The sequence below is a fragment of the Orbicella faveolata genome, unplaced genomic scaffold, assembly GCF_042242905.1.
Source record: "Orbicella faveolata isolate gen_17 unplaced genomic scaffold, um_ofav_v1 contig_35, whole genome shotgun sequence".
NCBI lineage: Eukaryota > Metazoa > Cnidaria > Anthozoa > Scleractinia > Merulinidae > Orbicella > Orbicella faveolata.
The window spans coordinates 7,710,265-7,724,478 of record NW_028301564.1 but is presented as its reverse complement, the minus strand read 5'-3'; the positions used below and the strand labels follow the sequence as shown (position 1 = coordinate 7,724,478).

At 38.3% G+C, this 14,214-nt stretch overlaps 1 protein-coding gene and 3 non-coding genes across 4 annotated transcripts; 2 read left to right on the top strand and 2 right to left on the bottom strand.

Moving 5' to 3' along the window:
* Window positions 1–3,275: 3,275 nt before the first annotated feature.
* Trnat-agu (transfer RNA threonine (anticodon AGU)) lies at window positions 3,276–3,349 on the bottom strand. Its single transcript has one exon. It is a non-coding gene; the product is annotated as a tRNA-Thr (tRNA).
* A 5,453-nt stretch (window positions 3,350–8,802) lies between these two features.
* Window positions 8,803–10,465, top strand: LOC149102843 (uncharacterized). The gene is made up of 3 exons (XM_089273527.1): window positions 8,803–9,554; window positions 9,825–9,934; window positions 10,104–10,465. The coding sequence occupies exons 1-3, from the start codon at window positions 8,805–8,807 to the stop codon at window positions 10,345–10,347; spliced, it is 1,104 nt and encodes a 367-aa protein (XP_089129653.1). The 5' UTR covers window positions 8,803–8,804; the 3' UTR covers window positions 10,348–10,465.
* A 2,042-nt stretch (window positions 10,466–12,507) lies between these two features.
* On the bottom strand, window positions 12,508–12,581 carry Trnat-ugu (transfer RNA threonine (anticodon UGU)). Its single transcript has one exon. It is a non-coding gene; the product is annotated as a tRNA-Thr (tRNA).
* Window positions 12,582–13,580: 999 nt separating this feature from the next.
* Window positions 13,581–13,652, top strand: Trnap-ugg (transfer RNA proline (anticodon UGG)). Its single transcript has one exon. It is a non-coding gene; the product is annotated as a tRNA-Pro (tRNA).
* Window positions 13,653–14,214: the final 562 nt, after the last annotated feature.

Below are 14,214 nucleotides of genomic sequence, written 5' to 3'. Positions count from 1 at the left end.
CCCTGGCGTGATTTGTGTCGCCATGGAAATCCGTGAGGCCGATCCCAGTCCTCCGTCGAGGCTGGTGGGCAGTTTTCCAACATGGCCGACTTTCGTGGGCGCCGCCATCTTGAATTCTTAATTCGCCTCCTGATTGGCTGAAATTTGTGGCGGCCATCTTGGATTTGGAAAACAATAGCATCCATTGTTCTTAATTCGACTCCTGATTGGTTATCGCTCATATAAGCGTCTATTACTACTAGCTATTACTATAACTATTACTATTACTATTACTACTACTATTACAATAGCATCCATTGTTCTCCAAACAATAGCCTATTGTCTTTCTCGGCTCCTGATTGGTTACTGCCCATATAAGCGTCCTATACTACTAATATCAAGGAACTAGAATGAAAAGCAACATATTTCTTAAATTATCTTTTTTTTCTAAAATGAAATTCTAAGTACATTTAGAAAAAAAAATAAAACTAATCACCATGTCATGCCTCTAACATTGGTTTTTCAATAGTTATAGTAACTTGTATATTGAACCAAATGCTTACGGTTTGGGGAATAAGCTCAAATGGTAGAGCGCCCGCTTAGCATGCAGGAGGTATCGAGATCGATACCCGGAATCTCCAACAGTCTTTACCTTACTAGCTAATATGCAGCTTTACTTTTTTTTGAAGGCAGATTTTTTCGGACCATTGTTGTACAAATAACGGTTTGTAAACTTTTTATTTGGCTAATTTTCTCTAGCTATCAGAGAAGATGCGAATACTCCTATTAATGAATTTTCCGCTGTCGCTCTGAAACAACGTGGACTTCAATCGACCAGCGGTAAACGAGCAATACCCGGAGCACCTTTCGGTATTGGCGCGCGGTACGCTTTTACGCTTTTGTAACACAACCTTTTTGATAACAGTCGTATAACGGAGACAACACAAAGATTCTTTGAAGAATTACTCTTTCCTTTGCGACTTGCTTTATTGTAACCTGGCAGTTAAAGCTTTAATTTCATTTTTTAGAACTGACGCCTCCTTTGGCACGGAATGGTAAGGAAAGGTTAAATGGCCGCAAATGGGCCTTGCTAGCCCACACACTGCAGATCTAATCCCAGTCTCCGCTGTATTAAACAAATGAGAGTATTTTTCTTTTCCATGGATGGGATGCTAGTCCATCGTAGTTATCCGCCCACACCCCCAGTCCCCCACTTTGGAGCGAACTACTCTTACAGCAATGAAAGAAGAAAGTGATATAAACAGGAGCCATAATCGGGAAGGGAGACCGTAAGTCTTGGGATCCGCGCGCGACTATGATATATGACAATTTTTCTATTTTTATAACAAATTGCGCCATCCTGACGTCACATATCCGCGCGGATCCACGCACATGTCGGGGGAGCTCGCGTGGATGTTGTCACGTTGCCTGATCAAATGGTGAGAGAGGCGAGATTCTCTTGCAGATTTTTCACATCGATGGCAGGGAATAAGGCAGGGAATTAGATCCAGGGCTCTTATATGTAGCTTTATGCTCTAAACTAATGGAAAAAGTGAGTTTTTCAGATTGGAAAACAAGACTTCAATTTCGCGCCGTGAATGAATAATAATACGTGCTCGCGCTAGTTGAACGCGTAAGCTTTTGCGTTTGTTCTGTAAAGAAAAGTTATGAAAGAAAACTATTTACTCTGGTATCGAGTTCATTTGAGAGTTTCCCAAACAATGCTTAATCATAACCAAACTCTGTTTTTTGATAGTTTCTTATTGCTTCTGTTTGTTTGGCGAGTTTGCAAAAGTTTTTTAAAGGAAAGTCTCAGGCGTACATAAGTAGCTCATTTACATAGTGCCGCACGTGCACCTTCAAATCCGAGTCGGTGTTTTCAATTGTCAACAAATCTTGACAAAGATTTCTTTCGTTGTCTTTTGCGCTGAGATGCTGCAACAATTTTCACCAACGCCAAAAGGCTACAAACATCATGTGTATTTCTTTAACATAGTGAAATTTTACACTGCGAAAATAAAATAGACAAGGAGTTTTGATAACTTAACCAACAAAATCGAAATCTTTATTCGAGTACAGTGACTATTCGAGTTGATTAAAGAAAGCTGATTATCTCTGCTGTATTCACATATTTTCAGCTAAGCTTTTAATATGTCCTCAAAAATTTATCAACCTTAAACATATTTAAAAACTAGAGATATTATACGAGTTCGATGTACGTTTTCACACGAAAGTGGGGAAGTCCAATTTGTCGCGTTTTACTGACTGTACAAAACACGCATCGGCGGGCGCTCTTATTCATCGACAACAGACAATTTATTGGATTTTTACACAAAGAAAACTGAGCATGATCTACAGACATAAACTTTATTGTCACTTATTGGGCCTTGATAAAGCATCAAGCGTTGCTTACAATTCAGGCGAAACTCAAAGTTGCAATTACTTTGTTTTACCTTTCGGTCGAGATGGACTCTGGCGAAATCCTCGCAAGCGCCTGTGGCAAGAGGAGGGAAGCTTTGAAGTCCTGAAACGGTTCTATATCCAAATATATCCAACTGGTTTTTCGCTGTCTTATGGAAAAGCTGTTAATCTTCGTTCAACATATGTGAAACTTGGAGTGGAGTAATGTGGAGCTCTTGTAAAAAAAGCAGCGGAACACAACTTGGTCAGCGATATAAAGCGGGACAACTAAATTCAGCACTGTCTTACTTCACTCAAACTGGAGCAGCTTACGACGAAAATACTGAAGCAAAATTCCAACAGACATGAACGTATTGATTTGTGGGCCAAGAGTATCAAACATTTCGGGAATTTCGGACGCCATTTCCCCGCGCTATATCCGCAAAAATCCACGCAGCATGTACGCGCGTATGCCGCACATGATCGCGGAATTTTTTCTAAAAATAGAAAAATTGTCCCATATCATAGGGACAGCCCCAATACTAGAAATGGCGCGCGCTTACGGTCTCCGTCCCCGATTATGGCTCCTGATATAAATTCATCAAACGAGAAAAGTCGACCAAAGAAATGTCGTTGAACTAACTCGACAAATGTAATCCAGGGCGTTTATTTACATCGATCAGAGTGTGCGTAGGATCCTATCTATATTATAATGGTCATTTATTCGCAAATTACGTTCCATATAATTCTTGAAATTTTTCACTCGACTCTTGCGTAGATCTTAAAAGTAAATCCATCGGATAACACAACCAAAAAAAATCCCAGGGGTGCAATATGTGAAGCTTCGTTGATCAATTTTCAAAAGTAATAACAAATTAAAAAGTGCAACATCTGTAAGGCACCGATGGGATTTGAACCCATGACCTCCTGTTTACTAGACAGGCGCTCTAACCAACTGAGCTACGGCGCCCTACATTAGATAACCTCGTGTATTATTGTTTATTTGTTTACTTTTTAAAAATAAAAATATAAAAAAAAATTTTAAAAAAACATTGTTAATACATATAGTACTAAGTTGGTCACATGTCCACTTTCATGCTTGGTAATTTCCAGCGGCACTAAGATAACTCAATACTTCTTAGGGTCTTCAAGTACCTCAAAAGTTCCACAGCGGGAGCTTTCGTGGTTCATTTTAGCGTATTTAGCTCAAAAAATTATGACAGGAGATAATGTGTTGTTTTAGAATTGATACCTCTTAGGGGTCCCTCGGGGACCACCCGGGCTTTGATTGGGCGTTTGAAAGGCGGGATGCGAAAACTTCCAGAGGTCAAATTCTAAAGATAAAAAGATACAAGAAAGGGTTGAATCCTAGGGTTGGTATGGGAGATGGACGCTCCGGGTCATGAGCTCCTGATCTTGCTTTATTGAAGGGACGCGGAAAATTAATCAGCGGAGTTGGACTGGTAACTACAAGACTACACAGAACAATAGCCATAATAATAAATGTTTAGCAGGGCGCATACTTCATCAAAGATGTTCTTCATTGGGGCCCTGCAACTGTTCTCAGATGAGTTTACACATTGTGCAACAACATTTACCGCACGAATCTCAACATGGAAAAACATAGTATCAATTCCAAGTTTGAAGTGAACTTTTCTCTGCCAAATATTGTTTAAGTGGGCCTACTAAGTGAATTTAGTCAACTGGTGAGGTTCCTTAAAGAACAAGTTCGCATTTAGCGACTATAGTTTCACGCGCCTTGCAGCCGCAAGATGGCAGGATTCGATGTCCCATGGAGAGAAATCTTGATTTTTTTTTTAACTGCCGGCTTCCTACCTTTTTTTTTTAACCTTCTATCTTTATTGCTAGCAAATATCATTTTTTGTTTGTTTGTTTTCTTTAACTTCCTACCTTGATTTTCTGTTTATTTTTGGACAATGTGGAGATAATTGTAAATAAAGCCTGTTTCTGGAAAGAAAAGTAGGGGTCACCAAGCTCGTTAAGTCCAAGCAAAGCTATAGCAATGGCTATCTGCCCCATCATTGTTCATTTTAGTACTTAGCGCGCGCACTTGATGCATGACGTGGCTCACTCTTCATCCTCTCCTGATACCGGCGAAATGTTTAAGCAACCTGCCAAAATACTCTTCACCCTCAAATATGTTCTCATCGTGCTATACGATAATAGGGGTTAAGGTTATGGATTGCTTGGAATGGATTGGTCAATGTCATCATCTCTCTTTTTCGCCAAATCTTATTAGCAAAACGTATGAAAGAAATTGATTAATTACTCCATTTAAAATACCTTGGAACACAACAAAAAGAATAGAAAAGTTTAAAACGATGGGTTTGTCGTAGGAGAATACAAAAGTTGAAATTGACATCTTACACAAAAACAAACGCTATCCTTGTTTTAGCGTTGGGCAGAGGATCTCAATGGGGTTAACCGTCAAATGGCGAAAACATTAACCGTTAACCGTCTAAACCGCAATATTTTTACCGTCAACCGTCAAATGAGCAAGCCAATATTAGCCGTCAAATGTCTCAGATATCCTTAATTAAGAACTAAACGATTGTCTAGGGGCAATATATGCTGTTTATAAAGCAACGTTTTAATATATCACAAAAAGTATGCTTATGTTCGAGTCCTTCAACTTCTATGTCACGGGAGCAGGCGATTAACGCACGCGGTTGTAATAAAGGTGATGTAATTACGTTAATAAGACAAAGATTTGAAGATTAAAGACCCAATATTGAATGCACAAATTCTAGTACTAATTGGATTATTCAAATATGGACAAATTTGTACCCTTTTATGAAACCTTACGGCCAAATTTCCTTTAACCGTCAAAAAACCAATAATGATAACGATCACGATGATAAACTTTTATTCACATCACATCCGCGCAGTGGCTGTTTGTTTGAGAAGACCTACTAACATGCAATACAACTAGAAATTACGCTAACAGGATGGACTCTTGAAGCTAACTATATAGAAAACAATTATCAAAACAGAAAGAATCGTCCCCGGGTGGGCTTGAACCACCAACCTTACGGTTAACAGCCGAACGCGCTAACCGATTGCGCCACGGAGACTTCCATGGAGGGAATTTGTACGATTTTCATCAAGTTGAATTGTGTGGATGAAATTTTAACTTGCGTAAGGTTTTTGCTACATTATTGTATCTTGCTCGAATGACATGAAAAGCGAAAAACCAGGGAAGTTGGATAGTAACTGTCTGAGCCAATAAGCCAACAAATAACTGGTGTTATATAGTACCAGTTCAATAGAGAGAAGTAGGTTAAGACCTTTCCCAAATAAATATTCAACCACGTTTGGCCTCTTGGTCTAGTGGCATGATTCTCGGTTAGGGTGCGATAGGTCCCGGGCTCGACTCCCGGAGAGGCCCTCTTAATACTCTTTTATTGATGAACACGACATCAAAATGAAACAAGCTACGATGGCTTATGTGATGTCACAAATGCCATATGAAACAGTGAATTACCTTCCCCTTTAAAACAAATTTCTTTTATTTTTGTGCAAACAATTCTAACTGACCACAATGAAGCCTCTTTATATTAGAATATGGCTTAAGCAAGTGTTTCTGTTGGCATCAGTATTTTTCAAACGGGTACTTTCCAGCCCCCGGGAGGGGGGGAATACTGCCGTATATAGGGCTATATAGGTAAGTGCCGCAGTAAAGGGTATGGTTTTCAAGCAGTTTACTCTAGCATAGTGTATATAAATCAGAGCGTTTGGGTCTAGAGTAGAGTATCATTTGTCACGAAACTGACCAGTTGGTTAAAGATTTTATCTAAAGTAAGGAAACCAGGAATTGCCACTCAAAAATTTTAAAAAATTGAAATCGGCAAGTTTAGATTTTTGCAACTCAGCCTCAACAGCGTCGAAAGATGACTATCATAAAACACTACTGGATATTATTAACTGGGGTCCCAGCGGAACATCCCCACCCAGAAATTTCTAAAGTATCCCCCTCCCCGGGTTTTCAGCCACATGCAGTAAAATTATAGACAAAGGTAAATTTGACCTAGTCCTTTTGTTTTTGTAGCGATCAAAAAAAATCTATAAAAGCAGGTTTTTAATTGACATAAAGGTCAAAAATTAGGAAAAGAGAAATCAGATAAATCAGATAAAAATCTCAAGATAGTATTTTCCAGTTGATTTAGTTAAAAGAAATATTGGTCCGTGTGAGGGTCAAACTTACGACCTGAGCTAACGGACCAGACACATTGGCCTCAGTGCCGTCTTTTATTAAGTTAGTCTGCCTTTGTACAAGAAATTTACCATAAGTTGGGTCCGGTGAGATATAGCAAACGCTTAGTGGTGTCAGTTATTTTGATAGTCCATTGGGCTGTCCCGGCAGATTATTGTTTCTATGAGATACTTTAATCTCTTTAACAGATATTCAAATATGCAAATTAAAATTTGTCTGATAGTTGTAGCTTTTCAAAAAGAATTAATTCCACACACTATATATAGCCTCAAGATCAAGTTTATAAATATATCAATGGGGGCCTTTCATTGAACACTGCCGTGAGCAGCTTCATTGTATCAGAAACGAGCGAAAAAGAACAATGCTTGGTTTGGGTGAAAAGATCAGGTCAGGGTTATTTTCTTCCTCGCGCGCGTTCCGAACTGTGTGTTTTGGATCTCCGAAATAGGCTCACCGAAGCAAAAGTAAATGGTCTGCTACACAAACGTCCTAAGCCATGAAAATTTATTTCAAACTTTTTAAAAACGGCTTGCTTAGTTTTCCATCTAGTCCTTATCAAAACAGAAAAGGGAATTTTAAACTGCTTTAAAAAAAAGCAGTATAAACATGTTAATAGAGTTGCGTTGGTTGTCCTATTCGTGAAGCAAAAAGCTGCGCATGATGACAGCACGTGTGATTCTCTTCACACCCTGTTTCCAGAGCAGAAATAAGAAGATTGAAAATTAACTGAAGGCAACGATGGCTTTGCTAAGAATCTGCGATGAATGAATGAATATATATATTAAACACGATGGAATTTAAGTTACAAGCATCATTATTACCACTAATTCTTAGCGTCAATATCCCTAATAAACGCTCGTGAAAAATACACAGAAAACTTCCTAAAGCTTTAAACGTAGCGTACACAATGAATGTAATACAGTGACAAATGTTGCAAAGATATCAATTTATGCCTACTTTGATAATCCAGGTACGCCATGCATTCAGTGTGGTAAAATGTACAGCCGCCATTTTTTCCCACTGTGGATTTTGGCGCACTGTTACAGAAGCCATGACACCTTGTGTCCAAGAAGCCGCACTTGGGCTCCGCCACCAGTGAGCCAGCTCATCTTAAAGATTTAAGTAAATAATAATCGCATTTAATAAATATATTTTCAATGAAAATCTGCTTAACATTGAGAGTATAGTGCGTTCACGGTTTCCTACAGAAAATTTCAATGCACGTTTTAAATTATAACGTGAAAAACAAATATGTAATGACAAATTGATTAAAAAAAAGTTGGAGAATCCGAATAACAGTCAATACTGATGATGAGTAATACAGTAATTTTGTGCAGGAAGTTATGGCACATTACCTGCGTTTTATGAGCAGATAGATGAAGAAAAATGAACTGCAAAAAAGAAAAAGACAAAAAGACAAAAAAAGATGTTATCATGGGTAGCAAACGCATGCGAAGCGGGCGCTTTACCATTTGAGCTAATTCCCCATTGTACAAATGCCTTAACTATTGTGAGGCTATTTTGATAAACTGCTCACCAGTTTTCGTCAAGTGTTACCGAAAATGAAAGAGGAGATTTAAATACACCACATTTAAGAATTTAGAACATTTAAAAATACTTACTGCTATTTGTAAAATTTTCAAGAAAATAACTTGCCAATTAAAAAGTCATAGACAAGTAAAAACAAACGATATAATCTCCCGACGTTTCGGCGACCTCATGACGCCATTATCAAGGGTACAAATGAGAATTAAATTAACAAATGCGAGTTCAAGAGTTATAACTAATTAACATAGCGGAGGTGGCTACACAAATACTTTAGCAGGGATAGAATCCGTTTGCACGTTTATGGTAGCAGAGAACAGCCAGTAAAAAAATCATATATTTTTGTGTAATAAATGTTAGTTTGACTGAGAAATAAAAACAAAACTAAATAAAACATGAAGTAAAATTAAATGAATTTAAAAGTAAAATGACATGAAATTTAACAGTACATTGAGTTGTAAAAATAAAATCACTTTACTGTTAAGTTAAACTAAAATGGAAATACAGTTCAAAGTGAAATATAAAATCAATTTCAAATGAAATTCCAAGTGCGAGTGAAAGTGAATTTCACCGTGGCCGAGCGCTGCCACTACCATCATGCTACTCGCGCTTACAAAATTCTGCGCCCGCGATTCTATTAGCAAATATGGCGGATAACCGTGAGTCTACCTGGACCGATGACGATAACCTAAAAGAAGTTTTAACTAAATATGTCCAGCAAGGCTTGCAAAGATCGGAAGCACTGGATTTTGTCAGACGCGAATTTCCAGAATATGCATGGAGTATTCGTTCCCTTGACAGAAGGCTTCGTCACTTTAACATCTTTTACAATGACAGGAGTGTCGAAGTTCAGGACGTGAAAGAAGCGGTGGAAGAGGAGCTTAAAGGTCCTGGCAAGCTCCTAGGATACAGAGCCTTGCACAAGAAAATCAGATTGGAGCACGGGCTAAATGTTACCAGAGACCAGGTTTACGATGTGATGTCTGAACTGGACCCACAAGGTCTCGAAGCCCGTGGTAATGTCGGAGTCAAGAGACAGCGAAGAAAAGGAAACTTCACGACACGTGGTTCTAACTGGGTTCATTCACTCGATGGTCACGACAAGCAAATGGGTTATCAAAACTCAACATTTCCATTAGCAGTGTATGGGTGCATGGACACAGCCAGTAGAAAGCTGCTATGGTTGAAAGTTTGGGTTTCTAATCATGATCCTAAATTAATTGGAAGATGGTATCTTGAACATTTATATGAAACTAAGATCATATCTGCGATGTTAAGAGTAGATAAGGGAACCGAAACAGGGACCATGGCCACAATGCACGCTTTCCTTCGCAGACACCACAATGATATGGATCCTCACGAAACAGTCATATATGGCCCTTCTACCTCAAATCAGGTATGGAAGTGCTCTGTTTATTTCCTAAGCAACTTTGAAATTGGTAGAGATTGGGTTGGGAACAGGATATTTTACTAGAATAGTGGGGAGGGAATAGGCAGTAGGGGGTCAAAACCTCGCACTTCTGCCTACCTCCTGTACACCTCCAACCCCATCCACCCCCTACACACAGAATACAAACAAACATGACATAATAATATTGCATCCAAAATGCAATATGCATAATGGATTCATCTGACTGAAATATTATGTTATATTGCTATTTTGTAGATTGAAAGATGGTGGAAGGAATTGCACGAAAGGATGGAGAGGTATTTTAAAGATGGTTTGCGTTGGCTAAAAGATCAAGGTCATTATGACCCACACAATGACTCTGATAGGTATGTACAATAATTTGGATCTGAAGCAGTTATCTTCTGAAACTTTTTGTACCTCTCGCTGTATATCATTGAAAGGAATGTCATCTACTTCTTGACATAATTTACTGTATTTGTATACAGAAGTATCCTGTCATGACTGCTTTCAACATTATATTTAATGTTTTGGCAGATTGCTGTTGGCCTTCATCGTGGTACCTCTTATACAGAAGGAGTTAGACATTTTCAGAGAAACAGTGTGGAACACATACAGGATCAGAGCACAGAGAGACACTGCACTTCCAGATGGTATACCAGACCACATCTATAACTTTCCTGAGAATTATGGGCTTGAAGAATGTGGTATGTGCCATAGTATCCTGTGCGTTATAAATGAATTTACAATGTGGATCCAGTACTTTCATTCAAGAAATTAATAGTTCACATTAAACATCATCAGCAATCTCAGGGGTTATTACGACTGGCAGTCTTTTATTTCTTGCTCCCTGATAAAATCCCCATGACAACTAAGTATATAAGATCTTGATCCAAAGGCAAAATTTATTTTGGTGGTTGTTCAATGGTACACTGTATGTACATAATATTGATCGGTCAACATATCTTGCCTTCTGGAGAGAAATAAGTCTTCCTTTCAAGCAACTAAAATCAAAAGCAACATGTTTTCTTAAATTATCTGTCTTTCTAAAATGAGATTCTAAGTACTTTGGTTAGAAAAAAGCGTAAATTAAACTAATTATTGGGTCATGCCTCTAACATTGTGTTTTCAATAGATATAGTAATTTGTATATTGAATCAAATGTTTACAGTTTGGGGAATTAGCTCAAATGGTAGAGCGCGCGCTTAGCATGCGGGATCGATACCCGGATTCTCCAGCAGTCTTTATTTTACTAGCTAATATGCAGTTTTAATTCTCTTTGAAGAAAGATGTTTTTATGACCATTGTTGTACAAATAACGGTTTGTAAACTTTTTATTTGGATAATTTTCTCTAGCTATCAGAGAAGATGCGAATACTCCTATTAATGAATTTTCCGCTGTCACTCTGAAACAACGTGGACTTCAATCGACCAGCGGTAAACGAGCAATTCCCGGAGCACCTTTCGGTATTGGCGCGCGGTACGCTTTTATGCTTTTGTAACGCAACTTTTTTGATAACAGTCGTATAACGCAGATAACACAAAGATTCTCGGAAGAATTAATCTTTTCTTTACGACTTGCTTTATTGTAACCTGGCAGTTAAAGGTTTAATTTCATCTTTTAGAACTGAAATTGACGCCCTCCTTTGACACGGAATGGCAAGGAAAGGTTCATGGCCGCACCCAGGCCTTGCTAGCCCATACACTGCAGAGCTAATCCCAGTCTCCGTTGTATTAAACAGCTGAAAGTATTTTTCTTTCCCATGGATGGGATGTTAGTCCGTCGTAGTTATCCGCCCCCACTCCCAGCCCCCCACCGTGGAGCGAACTACTCTTACAGCAATGAAAGAAGAAAGAAATGTAAATTCATCAAAAGACACAAGTTGACCAAAGAAATGTCGTTGAACTAACGCGACAAATGTAATCCAGGGCGTCTATTTACATTTGAGTAATGTTTTAAAAGCACGTGATCTTGAAACGAAGTATTTCTAAACCACGCTAACGTGCATGGTACTATGATCAAATTTTACTCCTTAAATTTTTGGGTGAATCACATGGAATTCCACGAAATATTAAAAACGCCGTTTGCCGCTTGCAAATGTGTGCATTAGTTCCGGAGATATTTAAGTTTGAAAAATGTGTAAAATATGCAAATGAAAGACAACTCAATATCATATCGAATATATAAATAGAGCTATCTTCATATTGTTGGTCAATTTGCAGAGGAAACCATTGAACCATTGTTCCTAGGGCAACTAACTATTTTCCATTCCCCTTCAATCTGATTCAAATATTTTAGTGATTTTCAGCTCGAAAAACATTAAACAAGGCTACAAACACCACCTAACATATTTATATGCTTGCTGGATAATGCAGATGAGGCACCACTGGCAAATATCAAAATAGAACGCCAAAGGTGGCCAGGAAAGCTTTTAATATCGAGGAGGCCTGGGCCCTAGCATGTTCCCATGGTAACAGAACTGTTTAGCTCATATTGTGGAGCACATCTAGTAGAATCTTACCGTAAAGAATCAAAGATTTCTGATACGAATTGGCTGAGATATCTTTTTCATGAAATTTGATTAAAATTTGGTCGAGTTTAAGATGTCATCACTTGACTAATTTGCATATTTTAAAATCTTGAATATCTCTGGAACGAAAGGAGATCTTTGAAATAGTAAACAACGTTTTTCTTCTCGTACAGTCTACTTTTTTGTGCTTTAAAATGGCTTTGACAGGAAAGGTGCGAATCTCATGATATATAGTAGCCCTTTAAATGTACCGTCATGTAATTTTTCAGTCGACCCCAGCGTGGACCTTAAAAATAAAACTATTATTGGATAACACAACCTTACAAAAATTCCCTGTTAAACAATATGTGAAGCTTCGATGAGCAAAAGTAATGAAAAAGTATTGAGAATTAAAAAGATCGACCCCTCTAAGGCACCGATGGGATTTGAACCCATGACCTCCTGTTTACAAGACAGGCGCTCTAACCAACTGAACTACGGCGCCCTACTTTAGAGGGAGAGAGACTTCATGAATTCGAGAAAGAAACATCTGGTAGCCAGGAAAGAGAATTGTGTTCTCTTGATAATGGAATTATTGTTAAAACTAAGAAGTGTGTGTGTGTGTGTTTTTTTTTTTTTTTTCATAATGTGGGGGTAATGATTGTGTTTCTATGTCTGCTCCACTGCTTAGCTCTTTTTTGCATTCTAATCAGATAAGGGATAAAATTGGTTTCATTTTTTTCAGACATTTGACCAACTGATCGCAATCGTTCGCTTGTTGATATTCATGGTTATGTGAAGTCTGTCAATCAAGACGGGCTTGTTCTTTTTTTTTCTTTTTTCATCTTGTATCTTGTAGCCGAGAAAGCAACAAATTTATTGCGCTTTTGAAATATGTAATTCCTGACGATCGAGGGACGAATTAGTCAGAGATTACTATTCTGAGAGCATGATGGAGAGGCTCGCGGGTTGTCCTGGGATGTTTAAGGACTTTTTTGCCTTTTGGCGGGAGATTTACGTCATTCTTGATCAGTCAGTCTTCGTGTTCGTCCAAAATTTTATTAAGCTTTGTTTTAACAGCGTCTTGTAAAATTTTATAGCTTATTGATTTGTACCCTTTCCTCGGGATTCTGAGGAATACGTTTCCCCACATGTTTTGACCATATCTTAAGGGTACGCTTTTAGTGGTGTTTCGTATTTGGCGTAGAACAGGTTTTAATTGTTAGAACCAACCGTTTTAATTTGCAAGGAGATAGACTATCTTATTAGACGGAATACATTTGCATCAGATAGCTGACTGACGCATCCTCAATAAACTATTCCCATTGAATGTCTCGTGTTAGTGCTGAGTCAGAATTGCTTTATTAACATGACGCGGAAAACTCCGTTAATCAGCGGAGTTGCACTGGTAACTACAACACAACACAGAACAGGTATTAAAACACAAGCTGAGTTAAGGGAGTAGCAGATTAAATCGTTTGTCTAAACAGTTTACTACATGTCTGGCCTGTTGGTCTAGTGGCATGATTCTCGCTTTGGGTGCGAGAGGTCCCGGGTTCGACTCCCGGACAGGCCCAAATTGTTTTTCTTTTCAAATAATAATTAAAATAATCATAACAATCATTTTTTAGCAAACTAGTATTTTCCAAAATGTAGGTATGGATGAGACATTCACTCGTTCTTTACCTCTCTCCTTCGCTTAATGTTAGATTTCTCGTAAATCCACTGATCAATTTAAAGCGAATTTTAGTCACAGCCCAAGAGAATCCCAAGCGGCTTTAATACGTGCATTTTCATCCTCCAAGAAAACATCAACGCAACGCGCGTGCTAACATTATCCGCGGGATAACTGGCTTCTATATCTAAAAATAGTTTGAGAGGAATTACCTTGCTCTCCTCATACCGGCGAAATGTTTAAGCAACCTGCCAAAATACTCTACACCCTCAAAGATGTTCACATCAGGCTATACAATAATAGGGGTTAAGGTTATGGATTGTTTGGACTGATGCGATCATGAAATCGTCGATGTCATCATCTTTATTTTTCGCCAAATCTTATTAGCAAAACGTAAAAAAAGAAATTGATTAGTTATTCCATTTAAATTACCCTGGAACAAAACAAAATGAACGGAAAAGTT